The sequence below is a fragment of the Barbus barbus genome (assembly GCF_936440315.1).
Source record: "Barbus barbus genome assembly, chromosome: 40".
NCBI lineage: Eukaryota > Metazoa > Chordata > Actinopteri > Cypriniformes > Cyprinidae > Barbus > Barbus barbus.
The window spans coordinates 11,149,822-11,166,740 of record NC_136718.1 but is presented as its reverse complement, the minus strand read 5'-3'; the positions used below and the strand labels follow the sequence as shown (position 1 = coordinate 11,166,740).

The 16,919-nt window shown below is 36.8% G+C and overlaps 1 protein-coding gene across 1 annotated transcript; it reads right to left on the bottom strand.

Annotated features, from left to right (window-relative positions):
• Positions 1-7,408: 7,408 nt before the first annotated feature.
• Positions 7,409-15,774, bottom strand: LOC306859348 (rho-related GTP-binding protein Rho6-like). Its single transcript, XM_079400357.1, has 5 exons — positions 15,556-15,774; positions 15,134-15,221; positions 10,641-10,750; positions 10,003-10,137; positions 7,409-9,916 (listed from the first exon to the last, which is right to left on the bottom strand). Exons 1-5 carry the CDS (start codon positions 15,673-15,675, stop codon positions 9,671-9,673), a joined length of 699 nt encoding a protein of 232 aa, XP_079256483.1. The 5' UTR covers positions 15,676-15,774; the 3' UTR covers positions 7,409-9,670.
• Between the last annotated feature and the right edge of the window lie 1,145 nt (positions 15,775-16,919).

Below are 16,919 nucleotides of genomic sequence, written 5' to 3'. Positions count from 1 at the left end.
TGCTTTCTGCAGTAAATGTGTTGTCTGACACTGTAAAGTCAAAGAGAATACTCATGTTTTCATATCTACTCCTGTTTTCTTTCTCTCTCACGTACTTGCTCCTCTCAGGCACGCTCAAGGTTGTGGCTAATTTTGATTATGGCTTTGTATGACCTTGAGACTCTTACAGAGTGGCCTACAATACCGATCTTTCTGGATATGTGAGTTGTAAACGGTTTACACATAACTAGCAGTAATCCACTGAATTGTTACTTAATGTTAATTGTGGAGCTCAACAGGGATCAATCCTTGGGCCGGTATTGTTCACCTTGTACATGTTACCTCTGGCTTCCATTCTTAACAAATATAAAGTACCCTTTCATGTTGATGATACTCAGATCTATTTTCCTTTAAAGCATAGGCTAATGATAAAAATGTTTTACACCCATTGTTGGCCTGTTTAGAAGAACTTAAGCTTGGGTGCTCAAGTAATTTTTAAAATTTAAATGAAAATAAAACCGAAATAATTATTTTTGGCCATAAGAAAAATTTTGTGTTAGATATTGACTGTGGCTCTCTGGCCCCATATGTAACTCAGTGTACTGGAAATCTTGGCGTGCTGTTTGATCATAACTTAAAATTTGACAAACAGATCAGTGCTGTTGTAAAATCATGCTTTATTTGTTTTTGTTTTTTTTTATCTCCGTCAGCTTTTTAAAGTGAAACCTTTCTTATCACAGAGTAACTTCCAAATGGTGGTCCATGCTTTTGTAACAACTCGTTTAGACTATTGTAATTCACTTTATTACGGTGTTTCTCAGTCTTCCCTCTCTCGTCTACAGCTAGTGCAAAACGCAGCAGCTAGACTACTCTCTGGCACCCGTATGTATGAGCCAGTAACTCCTATTTTATCTGCACTGCACTGGTTACCTATCAAATATAGAACTGATTTTAAAATTCTGTTATTTGTTTATAAAGCCCTCAATAATTTGGCCCCTAATTTGACTGACCTGCTCCATCCGTACACCTCTTCTACAGCATTCAGATCCAGTGACCACTGTCTACTCATCGTGCCTAGATCTAGACTTAAAAAATGAGGTGATCGAGCTTGGAACAATCTACCTCTTCATATTAGATTAGCCCTCTCTGTTTCTGCTTTTAAGTCTGCTCTGAAGACATATCTATTCTTTCTAGCTTTTAATACCCCTTGATCATTGGTTTAAATTGTTGTTTTGTTATTGTTGTGTTTTAAATTTGAAAGTCTTGTTTTATTCATCTTATTTCTGAATTTTGATTGTATTGTACAGCACTTTGGTCAACTTCGGTTGTTTTTTAAATTTGCTTTACAATAAATATTGTATTGTATTGAATATTTTGCTTTAATCTATGCCATAAGTTTTCAACCTTTGGATCCCTTGGTGGATAATAATGTTAATTTTAATGTATTTACACACTTTGTTTTGATGCCAAGGTTTAGAGTTGGCAATCGTATGAAATTTTCCGATTTCATTTAATAATAAAATATTGGAAAAATAATTTAATTGTACTAAATACATTTAATAGCGGAGAGACATATACTTTGATATAATATAATAAAATATAATATAATATTTGAAAATATGGCAAACGTCTACATTTTTTTTTTATTTTTAATAATTATTATGAAATTAATTTTATTATATTTTACATTATTACATTACTACATTTAGTGTTGTAAATCGTAAGCAATTTCCCAGTTCTGTTTCCGATTCCATTTAATAATAAAACATCATGGTAAAGTAATTTTCAATAATTTAATTGTACTAAATATATTTAATATTAGAAAGACAACTAACTCTAAAGTTACTTACTTTTATATAATATAATAAATAAATTGTTATTATATTTGGAAATTGCATTAGCATAAGCAATTTCGGAAAGGCTAGCGGTAGCAAGTTAGCTTTGAAAGCAAGATCCCCACCCTCCCTGCATAATCACTCTGCAAAGCCACGCATCCTCCAAACCGCAAACGCACTCAGGCAGACCAGAGACTAACCTGCGACACGATGAGAGACTGTGTTGGTGGACGATTGAATGCAATGCTGTCAGATTACCTCACGTCTCATTCACCGCTGAGAAAACATAACAAACGCTTAATGTTACAATAATAGCGTCTTTCATTCACATCGAATGCGCTGATGACGTATCATGTCTGTGCAAACAGGGTGTGCAGAGGTATGCAAATACATACTGACAGCCAGGTAGGACAGCCTATCGTTATGTTCGGACCGAACATTTTTTTGGATCCTACGCCTTACACAGACGATATTCTAATACATTTACACCACTTAACTTAATGAGTGCTATCGACATGTGAAGAGACTTTCAACCAGCATAATGTTTTTGAACCAAATCACCTACCCTGCCATTAAAAATATTAATAATATTTCATAATATTGTATTTTTCGTTTTCTATGTATTTTTTTTATATTACCGGTAATTGAGTTTTTGAAGTAATCAGCAGACCCCCTGCAATCCCACCTGGAACCCCCTGTTGTAGACCATTGCTTTAGTCTGCATAAGTCTGGAGCTGCTTCAAATTCTCTCAAATCTCTAACTTTGAAGTCTTTAGTGCTCATGCTGATAGTAATAAGCTATGGCAGCAGTTTTCTTAAAATATATCTTTAATCATCGGTTCATTGTCTGGCGTATTGTCGGTTGCTGTGATACTTGATTGACAACATATTATACTCATGGAATTGCAATCAGGCTTCATTGTTGTGTATTATTGTTTTTTTCCTGTTTTAACAGGAAAAGATTGTATCAAGACACACTTTTTTTTTTTTTTTTTGCATGTAAGAAACAAGGGTTACACTTTATTTTAAGGTGTCCTTGTTACAGTGTAATTATACATTTAAGTACTCCGTAATATTAATGAATTACATGTACTTACTATATGGTTAGGATTAGGGGTTGTCTTAGGGTTACTTGAATGTAATTATGCATAATTAATTGTTATTATAATAGTAAGTACATGCAATATGTGTAACAAGGACACCTTAAAACAAAGTGTTACCGAAATAAGTTACCAATATCTGCATGATATTGCAGCATATACAAGCATTTGGGGAAGTTGCCCCATCCTGCTGTGATTGTGGGCACTACTGCATGTGTAATGCACCCTGACCTAATTAGTTATTTACAGTTTCACACCCAGCTGGTTTCCATATGTTTCCAAATTGTGTCCTTAAGAGACATACATTTCTTTAGTACCATATCCAGATTAACACATACAACATATCTCGTTTTCATAAAATAGTTTTTGCAGACCAAATTTTATAGGATTAGTTAACTTGTACGTTTAACTTGTACAACATTGTGCTTACAGAGGCACAGGTCAATCCAAAGTTAAGCACCTGAGCTCAAAAATGGGACATCCGGACAGTTTGTAGCCTTTAAAATAGGCCGTAGAAGGTTGTTAAAATAGGTTTTTCGATTATGTTTTACACTAAAATATTGTTTTTCAACTTTTTCAGCTGTAACCAGCAAAAACCCTGTGCCACTTTAAAATCCAGACATGTATGGCCATCCTGACACAACCCACACCTTCTTTCTTGTCTATGGCCCAGAGACCCAGATGCCATAAAACCACGGTTGGCTAATTAAACAGCCAAATATGCTCACCCATTATCAGCATACCTCAGGGGTTCACTGTGACACACTGTACATATGTGTGAGAGTGAGTGATAGTGGGGGTTGGGTGTACCCAATGGGTTTTAGGGCAGCCTTAGGGACCCCGTTGGCAAGAAAAAGCCCACGGCAGTGTGAGAGGTATGCTCATACAAGGGCACATGTGTGCGGTTGTTTTGTACTGTTGCCAACGCAGCAGAAATCAGCTGTCTGAGCTGAGTCTCGCAACACTAGTATTAATATCATCAAATGCTGTTGCAAATCTGACTTTATTTCTTTGGCAGAACACAAAAGAAGATGGTCCAATGAGGTTTTGGACCCCATTTACTTTCATTGTATGGAGAAAAACAGTTGAGACGTTCTTGAAATGATTTTTTGTTGTTGTTGAGAGAGAGTTTTCCAAATTGTATTTTATTTTTGAAATGTTAACTTTAAATCTTTGAGGGTACTTATATTTAAAATATGTAGCATCAAATGGGTTTGACTTTGAATCCCTTTATCAAGTGAGCATTGAATGATGACAAAGGTAATTAAAATGTGAAAATTAACAATAAAATATTCAAAATAATCTGATATATATTCAGTATTGTCTGATACTGATACATGAAAAGATCTGAAAACCAATATGCTGCATGTATCATGCATCTCTAAAAAGGACATGTAATATAAATCAGAAATGTATGATGATGTGAGTTGAGAGGTTTCACATTGTTTATGCTAATATCTGAATAAATTTAATATGCTAATTATGTACATTAATTTCTCCTGAGGCCACAAGACCAGCTTGTTCTTGTGTGTGTGTGTGTGTGTGTGTGTGTGACATGCTTTCTGCTCCAATGAACAGACAGTCACCCTGACGGATTCAACAAGGGTTGACTGAGATTGTTGCATTGAAACAGCACAGAAAATCCATTAAACAACATTCATCTGATAATGTAAGTATGGGAAGGTGAATAACACAAGCAGAAAAGGTGCATAAGAAAGAGTATAGACACCACATTTGAAGGTCTGAACTCACATACTGAACACATACGTGTTTTCTCCTGTCATTATGATCCCACATTGTTTCAACAGTTCTAGACGATCTATGCATTGTTAGCGCTGGAGTCACGGTGGCTGATTCGATGGCTGCGTGTGTGTGTGTGTGTGTTTGTGTGCATGGCAGACTGCAGCTTGTCAGTAATTGGAAAGAAAAAGTCTCCCCCCATCATTTCATTCCCTCCTTTACTGATTTCGCCCCAGTTTCTCTCACTAGGTTTCTGTCTGTTGGATGTGAGGCATTGGTAATGAGCCGGCATTCTGTCATTCCCTTACTTGACACCCCAGAGCCTTAGAGAGGAGAGAGGGACTGGGGCTGTTTGGGTTGAGAGGACATCAAGAAGCTGGATGCTGGAGCTCTTTCTCTAAGCATTCCCTCTCTGATGCTGGATTTTTATCAGACTCTGTTGTTTTATCCAGGTTATATCTTTTCTTTTCCCTAGAAATTTCCTTTGAAAGCCATGCTTCAAACTGTGACTGGTCAAGGTCGTCTTGAACTAATGCATTAAATGAAAGAGTTGATCATGGTGTGGTATACAAGCACTCTTTGTCTATTAATATGCTATAGTGTGGACATGTTCACTACCATTTAAAGGTACTAGACTAAAGAACTGACTGATGTAGATAAGTACTTTTGAATTGGTTTAGCTTTAGAGCGAAGAATTTCATAGAATTATGAAATTATGCAGAATTACACAATTCAGCATAATTTTACTGCTTCTAGCAATTGAAAGATTTTTTTGTGCCCAATTATCGTAGCGTTTAAAGGGATAGTTCACCCAGAAATTAAAATTACTCCATGACTTACTTAACCTCAAGTCATCCTAGGTGTATATGATTTCTTCTTTCAGGCAAATACAATCAGAGTTATATTAAAAAATGTCCTGGCTCTTCCAATTTATATAATGGCATTGAATGGTGGTCGAGATTTTGAAGCACACAAAAGTGCATCCATCCATCATAAAAAGTGCCCCCAAAGGAATCTGGGGGGTTAATAAAGGCCTTCTAAAGCGAATCAGAAGCGCAGAGGAGAGAGCAAAACAAACCACCTGTCATGAATTAGAAGTACAAAATTAAAATTTGAAAAGAAAAATGTCAGACAAATTCGATATAAGCCAAGAGGAGACTGGTTTTTCTTTGCTGTAAACAAAACTTGGTTCTTTAGAGACTAGCGTATTCTCACCAGATCATACGCTATGCCTACGTCCGACGTCATCCACTGGAACACCACTCTCTTGAGAACATGTGTACGACAGTCAGCGGAAGCTCCGCTAAAGTTTTAGGGTGTACTCACACTACGCACGGTCGCCTTGAACCAAGCCCGGGCGCGATTATTCCCTTTCCCCACTCCCCTGCTGGCCTGCACTCACACTTGCACTAAACTTTCCGGGCCGGAGCACGCTTATGTCATGTGCCAGATAACAGAGAAACCCACTATTCTGCCAAATAATGAATAATAATTAATTTATAATTTATGTCGTGCATTGATTTTCACTTGGATGTATCAGAGAATTATTACGGAGGCAGCTGACGTTAATGAAATAATTTGTAGCTTTATTTGCAAACTACATTTCCTGTTCATCAATAAGGTGAGAACCAGAGCCATTATAAACCTAAATATACTTGATTGAATTAAATTAATTGAAAAGTGTAGTGTTGTAGTAGTAGTAGTAATATAATTTTTTTGCGGTCGCAATGATGACAGTAGCGAGCACAAAATAGTATCTGTTCCATGCTCCGGCACGGTTAGCGTGTACCGAGCGTGGCACGGAGCGATCACACTAAATGAACTAAATGAGGTTTGTGAAGGGACTTGCAAAGATCAGTAACAGAACAGAGTTTGCCCTATCTCTCTAAAAAAAATGGTGCTATATAGCACTTAAAGTGGTTCTTGGCTCGTAATCATATGGGAACCAAGATTTTGGTGCTACACAGCACCAAAAGTGGTTCCTCTATGATCACAAGCCAAAGAACCACTTTTAGTGATATAGCACCATTTTTTTTAGAGTGCATTGGTATGTGATGCAATTGAGAGCCTGTCTGATGTGCAAGCTTTAGAAACTGGATATAGACTAGATAGATTCATAAAGAAAATCGATGGATCAAAATTGTTCAAGGAATATATATTTAGTTAGTTAGTTAAAGTTAACAATTTCACCATATATTCCATAGTCTTGTCTGCTTGTCGGCTTGCGCTTACTGAAGTTCTGTTATAGGTGAAGATGCATACAGGAAATCTTTTTATTGTTTCTGCTTCATTATTCAGTATTACGCTGTTTTGTTGCATAGCATTCCTGCAGAATCACATGATTTACACCTGTTTTTTCTTAGACCTGTTGGCCTAGTTTTGAGTGCCAGGTAATTTGAGAGTCTGCCATAAGGATGTTTATGTGATTATGAAATCTCTCCTGATTTAAGATACAGGGTTCCCACTCTTTTTGACTAATGAATTTCCATGATTTTTCCAGTTTTTTTTAATGGTTGTGCAGTTTATTTTATAGAGATTGCTGGGAAACATTTCAATTTATTTTATTTTTTCATTTTTATGTTAAATGTATATACGGTTTCTTTAGACGTTAGTTTTCTCATATTTTGGACTGCCACTGGATCTGCAAGTCTTCACATGTAAAACGTTTATAGAAATGCAAAATATTTTTAGATTAGGGATTTTCTCCAAATGAGTGCTAGCACTAAAAAGACGAAAACCTTCACACAATTTATTGACCAAATCCAGGTTTTAATTAATTTAATAGTAACACATGACTTCAGAGACAAGGGAAAATAATCAATAAACAATATTCAATATAAAATAGATTGTCTGAAACTAAAGAATAAAACAGAATCAACAATAATCAACTATTAATAAGTTACAGTTACATTTCACACACAATCATACAGTCTGTTCTGAATTTGTTTGCTTCACAGACTTCATTTAAAGGGCTGTACAAAACTGATTATGCACAACATATGTACTTCCAGACCGCAGTAACAAAAGGATTGTGGAGATCCACCACATCAAACATATAACATATAAGAGTGCTACTAAACCAGACAACAGTAACAAATTCATATCAAGATGATGGTTTGTAAGATGTTTCATGTTTCAAACTATAAACTATAGCCATGAAAAAGCCATTTGTTATGCTACAGTGAGAAAACTTGTCCTTATTTTCACTTTTGTTTACACCCTGTTTCTATCTCTCCACTTCTCTCGAATGGTTTTTGGACATGTAGTCCAGCTTAACTGACTTGTCTGTTGCTAAGCAACAGTTTAGAATTGCATGAAGTGATGAACAACCTCCTAAAGTTTCTTTCAGATTAACTCGAGTGAGAATTTACAAAGTCAATGATATAATAATAACAAATGTTGAGTTGTACAAATGCGTGGTTAAGGCGAGACCAGTTTATATACAGTATTTTCATTCTCATTCTCTAGACGGTAACTATGCAAATTTAGATTTGACAGAATGTGCACTTTTCACAATATCCAGTGCTACAACATTTTAGATTAAATTAGTGAAAATTATCCATCTTTAAAAAAAATAAAAATCCAAAACCAAACTTTTGAATGGTAGTGTAAATTATTCCCCAAACCATTTCTTTGATCATGTTAAATTTGATGAACTACTTGAGTTGTAAATTATTCTGAAGTTATTCTGAGGTCAGATTCTTCGTAATGCTGTCTCGTCTGAATTCTCAGTTCATTTCTACTTGGCCATTTATAAAACCAAAGTGAGGATTTAGTTGTTTTATGATTAAGCATTACACAACCAGGGGTTGTGGGATTTAAGACTGAGGTTTAGGATGAGAGGAGAGTCCTCTGTGACAGTGATCCGACCAAATGCATGAGAATCACTGAAATTATAATGCAATCTAATGTCCAGCCTCGATTATAACCAGTAACATTACAACATAACAAGAGAATCAGTTGTTTACAGGCCTGTTATTGAGAATTGGGTGTTGTGGCAGATTACTGTAAAAGAAAAGTCAACTGGAAAATACAAATTATCTTCTCGCTTATGCAACATTGATCAGTTTTGGTGGACTGCAATGTCCCTTAGTAATCCCCCATGACCTTTCCAGTCCATCTCTAAAATTACTTCAGTGAAAGATCTCATTTTCTAAAAAAGAACGGTTGGAACATCTGGAAGGGGTTTTTGTGGCGATAACTCCTGCTCTATATTGAGAAATGACCCAGCCAATGCTGGGCTTCTCCTCATTGGCTGAGATTTATGACCTGTTCTCTAGGGGCAGAAAGCGCATGAAAGACTACAGTAGAGAGAGAGAGAGAGAGTATGAAAGAGTGTGTCAGCATGTCCAATACATCTGGATGTACAAATGTGATTGGATGCTTCATCTAGCAGATTTATAACACTGTCTGCCCTTTCAGAAGGACATAAAATCTTGTTTGGCTCCTCCCCTCATGCTTGCATGAGTTCTCACATCATAGATCAGTGCCAGCTAATACAAGCAAAGCATAATTCTGTATTGAAACAGTAACTAATGCCAAACCGTATTCAATAATCCTCTCATTTCCATTCAACAATCACATCCATGTTCACTAAAGTGCGTACTGTGTAACACATCCTCTTCCTTTAAATATTAAATTACGTTCACATCTCACCCCACATTCCCACGTTAACTACCTATAAAAATATCCGACAGTGTCCAGTATTCACTACATTTCCTTCATCGACTGACTGATTGATCATTGATACAAAATGCAGTTCATGTAAAGGCTGGTAAAGAGGATGTGTAACAGCTGAAAACCTTAAACAATGGCAGCAGCTCTTTGTCGTTGGGATGAGTATGTTTGCAGGTGGGGTGTCAGAATGGAAGAAGAACAACATAAGTGTAGAGAGAGGGAGGGGTCATTAAAGGTCATGACCTCCCCTTCTCTCAACCTCCCCCCCCCAAACAACCCTTTCGAAGACCGAAAATATGTTGTTGTTTTTTTCTGTAACTGCAGTGACGCACAAGCAGCTCACATGATGGAACAGCTCTTGGTTCTTTCTTTGCTGAAGGAGGAGGTCAGGAGCTCCGCTTTGCTGGGCAAGTGAAGGAGACGTTTGGACAGTCGGCGAGTGGGGCTTTGCTTTATGGGGGGCTGCAGTTTGTTAAGGCATGTTAGTGCCGCTGAGCGGAACACGCTGTGGATGCTTTTCTCCGATGTGAACGCAGAGCACTCCAGGTACACCTCTGCTCCTACCTGCTTCGCCAGCAAGGTGCCCTACATACAGAAAGATAGACTGAATGCAGTCAGAGATGAAAAAGAAGAGGAGTCTAGTTTTCATTGGGAGGGTGCGATTCACTGACCTGCTCATGGGAGATGGGCGTCAGTCTCTGATTGGACAGCTCCATCAATGTGCAAACATCTGTTCGCAGGTCTGTCTTGCAGCCGACTAGGATTATTCGAGTACTGGGGCAGAAATCCATGATTTCGGCTTTCCACTGCAGGGAGAGAGCTGTTAATATACTGCAGAAATCATATTCTTAAAGAGTATTTTTTCTTAATAAGCAACACTACGGGATAGATCACTCAAAACGTTTATTTAAAAAAAAAAGGTATTTTATTTTCGACAGAATAAAGTAAGTCATACAGGTTTGGAATGACACGAGGGTGAGTAAATGTTGACAGAATGTTCATTTTTGGTTGAATTATCCCTTTAAGATTTGTTTTGACAGCTTATAAGTTTATTATGAGTGTATTTTGTCTTATTGCACTCTCATTTTTTTTATTTGTTTTTAACTTGTTTATACATAAAACAAGTGGGAAAAAATCTGCTTGTGCAATGAGACAAAATACACTAATTAAAGATGCATTTTCTTAAAAGTCTTAATATTTTATGCAGTGTTGCTTCTTAAGTAAAATCGTCTATTTTAAGGATATTTTAACTGAAAAATAAGTTTTAAAAAAAGATTAATAAAAATGAAGAAGTCATAAAATGTCTCACCTTTTTCAGAGAGCTTTCGACAGTCTCAGGACGACTTATATCAAAGCAGAGCAGAACAGCATCTGCATCACTGTAGCAGAGAGGCCTGACATTATCATAATACGGTGAACCTGCAGGAGCAACCACACGATGAACATTAATAACGGAATCTTGGCGTCAAATAAGATGCTTGTGATAGAGGAGTGAATGCGACTGAATATGGAAGATTAAATGCTACGAGGGGGACTTGGTGATGGTTGAGTAATGTAAACAGCGTTTGTATGGCAGTTCTCGTAATAGGTGTGTGCATGTGTGTGGGTGACTCTCGGAGATTCCTTTATTGACAGAATGAGTTGCCGAGGAGGTCTTGTCCCCCGCACACACCAAACCTCATCTCATTCCGTAACTACGACAACGGCATTGAAGGATGCGCACATAAACACTCTCATACTATGGCTCTATGTCGATAGAAAATAAAGCAAGTCCATTAAAGGCGCATTTCGCCCAATATTCAGGTATTTGTGCTTATTAGAGTGTCGACTTTCAGCTCAGTTGCTGGGTGTTGTGTGAGCCTCTCTGAGTCACGTACTACTGCTGTATATGTAGACAGTGACTCAGCTCACTACGTTTAGACAGAGAATATATGGCTTATCAGCAGAAAGAGAGGAGAGATATGATGAGACAAAACAATGAATCTACAGGCAACCCTGATACCACTATTTATACACACTAGACAGTACAGGTCTCAACAGTAAGGCCATTGTAGCAAATTTAATTATGATTTAACTGTTTTAAATGTGTCACTATTGTCATATTAATTAGCTTGCAAACAGAGATGAGGTTTAGTTCAACTGAAGCATCAGTAAAAATGGAATGAAAATAATAAACCTATAACCATATACCACCATTTTCCAACAAAAGACTATAGATGAATATTATATTATATCATATTATAATTAACAGTGCTGGGTAGTAACTGATTACATGGATTACATGATTACATATTCACACAGTGGCAGTAAATTATTCATAATTTATCAACGCTATCTCACGACCAATTCGTACATATTTTACGAGGTGGCTAATTCGTACGACCTCATGCGATTTAGTACGATTTGTCTAAACCCCAGTGATGGGTAGGTTTAGGGGCGGGGTTAGGTGTAGGTCATTCAAAACCAGTTATATATTTTTTATATCTTATGTAAAGAATGTTTTAATTTTTTAATTACATGTATTTATTTTGGACAAAAATATTTGAGTTGTAGATCTACTGTGTGAGGGGTCATGGTGTAAAACTTTCAGATGTAAAACTCAATCATCATGTAAGACATCTCCCTGTATCTGATATACTAGGTAGCAATTGCTCTTGACACCTGACCATAACTACTGTTTGAAAAACAAATTATAAAAACTGTATATTCCTCTTGAATTACATTTCTAATGATAAGAGCTACAGGAGTGGGCCACACCAGGCTCTGTCAAAGGCTCAGTTGCAGCCTCTCATGCCCGTCTCCTCTTTGATCTGGAGAGTGTGTGAAGAGATGCCTGATGCAGCGAGAGCCAGATGAGCAAATTCAATTAAAGCTTCTGTAATTAGTCGTGATTAGAGTGTGTTTGTTCACGTATGCTGATGAGTGTTTGCGTGTGGGTGCACGAGCATCTAGTTCCTCCTGCGCGTCGCCACCTAACGAGGCTGTGCACAATTAACAAAGCCTAACTGGCTTAATGAGGGAATAGATGGGAGCTGTTTGATTGGCTTCTAAAGCTCTGATCTTCCATGCAAGATTGTGAGTAAGCTGTTGTACATGATAAAATGTATTTTCTCTCACAGTTACGGTTTTTACTTCTTACATTACTTACAATCTATCCTCCTACAATTTGATACTGTTAAATGCTTTGACACAATCTGTATTCTGTACTGTTAAAACCGCTATATAAATAAAGGTGACTTGCCTTGACTTTACTTCTTGCGTGTCCGGGGTTAGTTTAAGTTTTTCTAGTGTTGTTTCACTGTTCTAGGTCAGTACGACTGGGAAATGTGTTTTTAACGTTTCACATTAAGGCAGTGTGTTTAGATAAAATGCACAGCAGGAAATACCTCGAGCTAAACTGAGCATAGACAGGAAGTCCTTCTTGCTTAAGAGTTCATTCACCAGTTATCACATGCACAGATGATGTTCCAGGCATTTGGTTGGATGTTATGGCCGCTTGTTTGATATTAATTGCTGTTGTTCCTATAATAATTATTATTATGTAGATATAATTTTAATTACATTTATAATATTAGATATAAACAATAATACTATATATTATACTACTAATATAACAATACTTTTTTAATAATACAAATTATTTTATCTATTATTATTTGTTGTAGTAGCAGTTCAAAAGCAGAAACAGAGCAATTATTAATAATCAACTGTGCATATGAAAATGTGTTGTATGAGCTGCAAAAAAGTCAGTATATCTCTAATGTGAACAAATAAAAAAGCCTGAAATATTCTATTTTGCTAGCAAAATGTTTTCCACAGGTGAAAAATCTTAATTACCTCACTCTGTGAGGTTTTGGAGCAAACAACAGAATGAGTGAAAAACCAAATACCCTCCCTTATCAAGCATCTATTAGAGAAAAGCTCCCATTCACTCATCCTAGCAAGTCAATCAGAAAATTAACAGATTCAGATTCATCAACCATCATGGACTGATCTGTTACACAACGTGCTATGCAACATGACCCTGAAGAACCCAGCTTTCACTTGGCATGCAATATGACAGCAGCTGGGATTTAAAAATATTAAACCTATACACTATTGCAAAGATTAATCTACGTGGAAATATCAGTTATAAAATAAGGGCATTTGGAAAGGGCATGCAAAATAAATAAAATATTCATCCAAAACAAGTGAAACAGACAGATAATTTAGACTGAATGAAAGATGAGACGGTTTGGTACAGAATTGGTATGAGAACAGTAATAATTTTTTTTTTTGGAGAGAAACCTAATTGTTTTTGTCTATACATTTTTTGGGGCGAACTATCCCTTTAAGAGATGTCTTCTAACTCTTAAAACTCCATCAATCCAAACATAGACTAAATAAATAAGACTATCAGTAGAACATTCCATGTCTTTTTACTAGATAAGAAAGTAAGAGCTTCAGCTATCAGTCATTGAACCACAGCTTTCTACTACTAGCCTAATCTTAATAAGACCCGCAATCAGATACATGTGCAAACATTCCCTAACCAAATCAATCTGATAGATAAAACCACAGGCTCTGGAACAGTGAATCTGTGTAATCTTTTTCAAAAAAAGAGAAAAATAGTATCTCTAAAAAGCCACCTACGTCATTGAAAAGGCTTTGCGTGCTACAGTGAGACATTCCAAAAACATGCCAAAACCTTGTGCTGTCCTGCGCTGCCCTGAATATTTTAATAACCAGTTGTCCATCTCGTCTGATCCAGAGGCAGACAGAGGGTAAAGACGGCACGCCGCCAGCATCTGACGCTTGAGGATTGGTCTCAGGTGTTGGAGCTGCCAGACCCTTTCACCCACTTACTGCGCCTCACACATGTCAGCTTGTGTTCCCTGACTCAGGGCTCAGGTGCTGATGGTGTGTCTTTCCTGTAACGTCTGACTGACCTACTAGCCCAATAACAGTCAACACAACAGCCGAGAATGGACTAAATCTATTGCATGTGGATGATTTGCAGAAAGTGATTTTGTAAGTAATTCTAACAAAACATAGTAAAGATAAATCCAAATCTATTCTAAATCTACTTTAAATTATAAAAAAATAATTTTGTATATCTGAAAATCATAATGCAATATGATGCACTGAAGACACAGGTTACTACAATGAGCATATATTTGATATATTGATGTGAGTTGTGAGTTATGTTACTAATTTTAGAATGTACAAAATCAGAGCTACAACTGCTCTGATGAACGTTTACATTCCACTTCACAGTGAAGCTGTTTGTTTCTGCTTGTTTTATTCATTTAGTGAAAGTAAACAGGGTCCAAAACAACATTGGACCCCACTCAGGCCAATATAGATGACTTAAACAACTAGTACTATTGGAAAGAATAAGAGCCTATTTGACAAACACTTAATTTGCTTTCACTGTATGCATGAAAATGAATTAAACAAACAAACAGCTTCACTATGAAGTGGAAGCAAGTAGAGAACAAATCACATGTATTCAGGCCAATAAAGGTGACTAAAACTAGTACTAAATGTTGTAAAAATAAAAGGTAATAACATCGTAACTCATATTATATGGAAAACAAACACTGGGACATTTTCAAAACATTTTCTTTCTGTTCCACATAAAGTTATACAGGAACGAGTATGACGACAATTTTAATTTGTGGGTCCATTTAATGATATTTAAAGTGTGTGAAACTATTAATTAGCAAAAAACGACTGAGTGCAAATGTGTTCAACTGTTTAAATGCTCTGTTACGCAGTTTCACCGCTGTACAGCTGTTTGTCGGTCAGTCTCTCTCTCACCTGATGTGTCCCATAAACTGAGCTCAACGCGCTGCTCCTCTAAGTCCAGTCCAGCTGTGTAGTTCTCAAACACTGTTGGGACGTATGTCTGTGAGGGGGGACGAAATAAAAGCCGTTATTTAGTGACTGAACATTTCCCTAAAAACACTTAATTTCGTTTAAAACGTTCTTTAGTTTCAGTATATATCATAGGTTGTGGTGGTTTGTTGCAAAAGCGTCAACACGTGCACAGCAACTCACATGAGAAAGACACATGAAGTATCACCTTGATGTTTGATGTAAGAATATACAGGATAACCAAACGCAGTGCGTAATAGTCACAGTAATATGGTTGCATAATGACATAAGCAAGCATCCAAGTTACTAGCGAACACAGACATCAATAGCCGCTCAGTGAATACGTGAGAGAGAGCAGGACATACCTCAGGATAACAGTCTTTGGCTAAGACTTGCAACATTGCGGTTTTCCCGCACTGCACATCTCCAACTAAAACTAGTTTACAACGCATTACTAAAGGCTGGCTGATTCTTCTCTCCTTCATTGTAAATAAGACGGTCCTGTGCGCGACGGCTCTCTCGTATGTCGGCCCTGGGCAGTTTGTTCAGACCGCATTGGGGTTTGGACTAAATCTCCACGAAAGAAAGATATACGACACTGCGGCAATTTATACAGCTCTGTTGTCCAATCAGCGCCGCGCTCTCCTGCTCGCGCTCGAGTTCCACTGCCCCTGAAATGCGCCCACCCAGCTGGAGTCTGCTCATTGATTTAGCCGATATAAATGATAGCGATGGTAAACAAACCTTATGGGAGGTTTGAAAATAAAGTTTCCACGTAAGGTGTGAAAATGACACAGTAGACGTGAGATAAATAAAAGTTGAGGGGAAAAAATCCCTGTAAAAGAGAACGTCTCAAACTCTTTACGCGTTATCAATGCGTTCATATCTTAATATCCTATATACAAAGCTGCACAAAATAATCTTAATATTACCCAATCAGTTATATTATGAAAAATACATTCAACAATAACATGAACGCTGTAATGCAGTGTCACCAAAATGTTTTTTTCACTTTTTGGGTTAGTGGAAAAAATTCAACATAAGAGGATTCTGACCTTTTAAAATATGTTGCTTTATTTTTCTTTCTTTTTTTTTTCTTACATTTTGTTGTAAATCTCATGAACAATATAAGCTAAACCACCATTATACAGTATATCATAAAAAGCCACATTTATCTGTTAAGTGTTATTAAATAATGACCAATTAATTCTCTGAGCACATTTTAAATAAATTTACTTAAGGAAGTAAAATGTTACAACTGACCCTAAATGTGGCGTTAAAGAGCTCTGTATTGGTTTTTCTGAATGACATTTTAAATGTTTGATTTAGCCTACAGTATTACACACAGACATCACCTGACAAATGGATATTACTCACACACGTTATGCAATATTTGAGAAACATACCAATTTCTCTCATTCTTAATTAAGCGACCACTTTAAAAAAAAAAATTCTCCATAAATTTGAATTATCCAATCAAATTCACAGCTGTAGCATAGAGAAAGACTTCAAAGTGTCACATCAAGAGCCCGTATTCACCTTCTCCTCCAACTCAATGACCGAAACAGGTGGATAAACGGCCACACTTCTGTTGAGCTTTATTGAGCATGAGTTGTGTAAAAGACTGATAACCTCTGACACATTATTGACTGCTTGTTGAGTAACAGTTTGACTCTTTTTCCTGGTATTTCCTCATTTGTTTGGCCCTGACAAATGAGAGAATAATCGA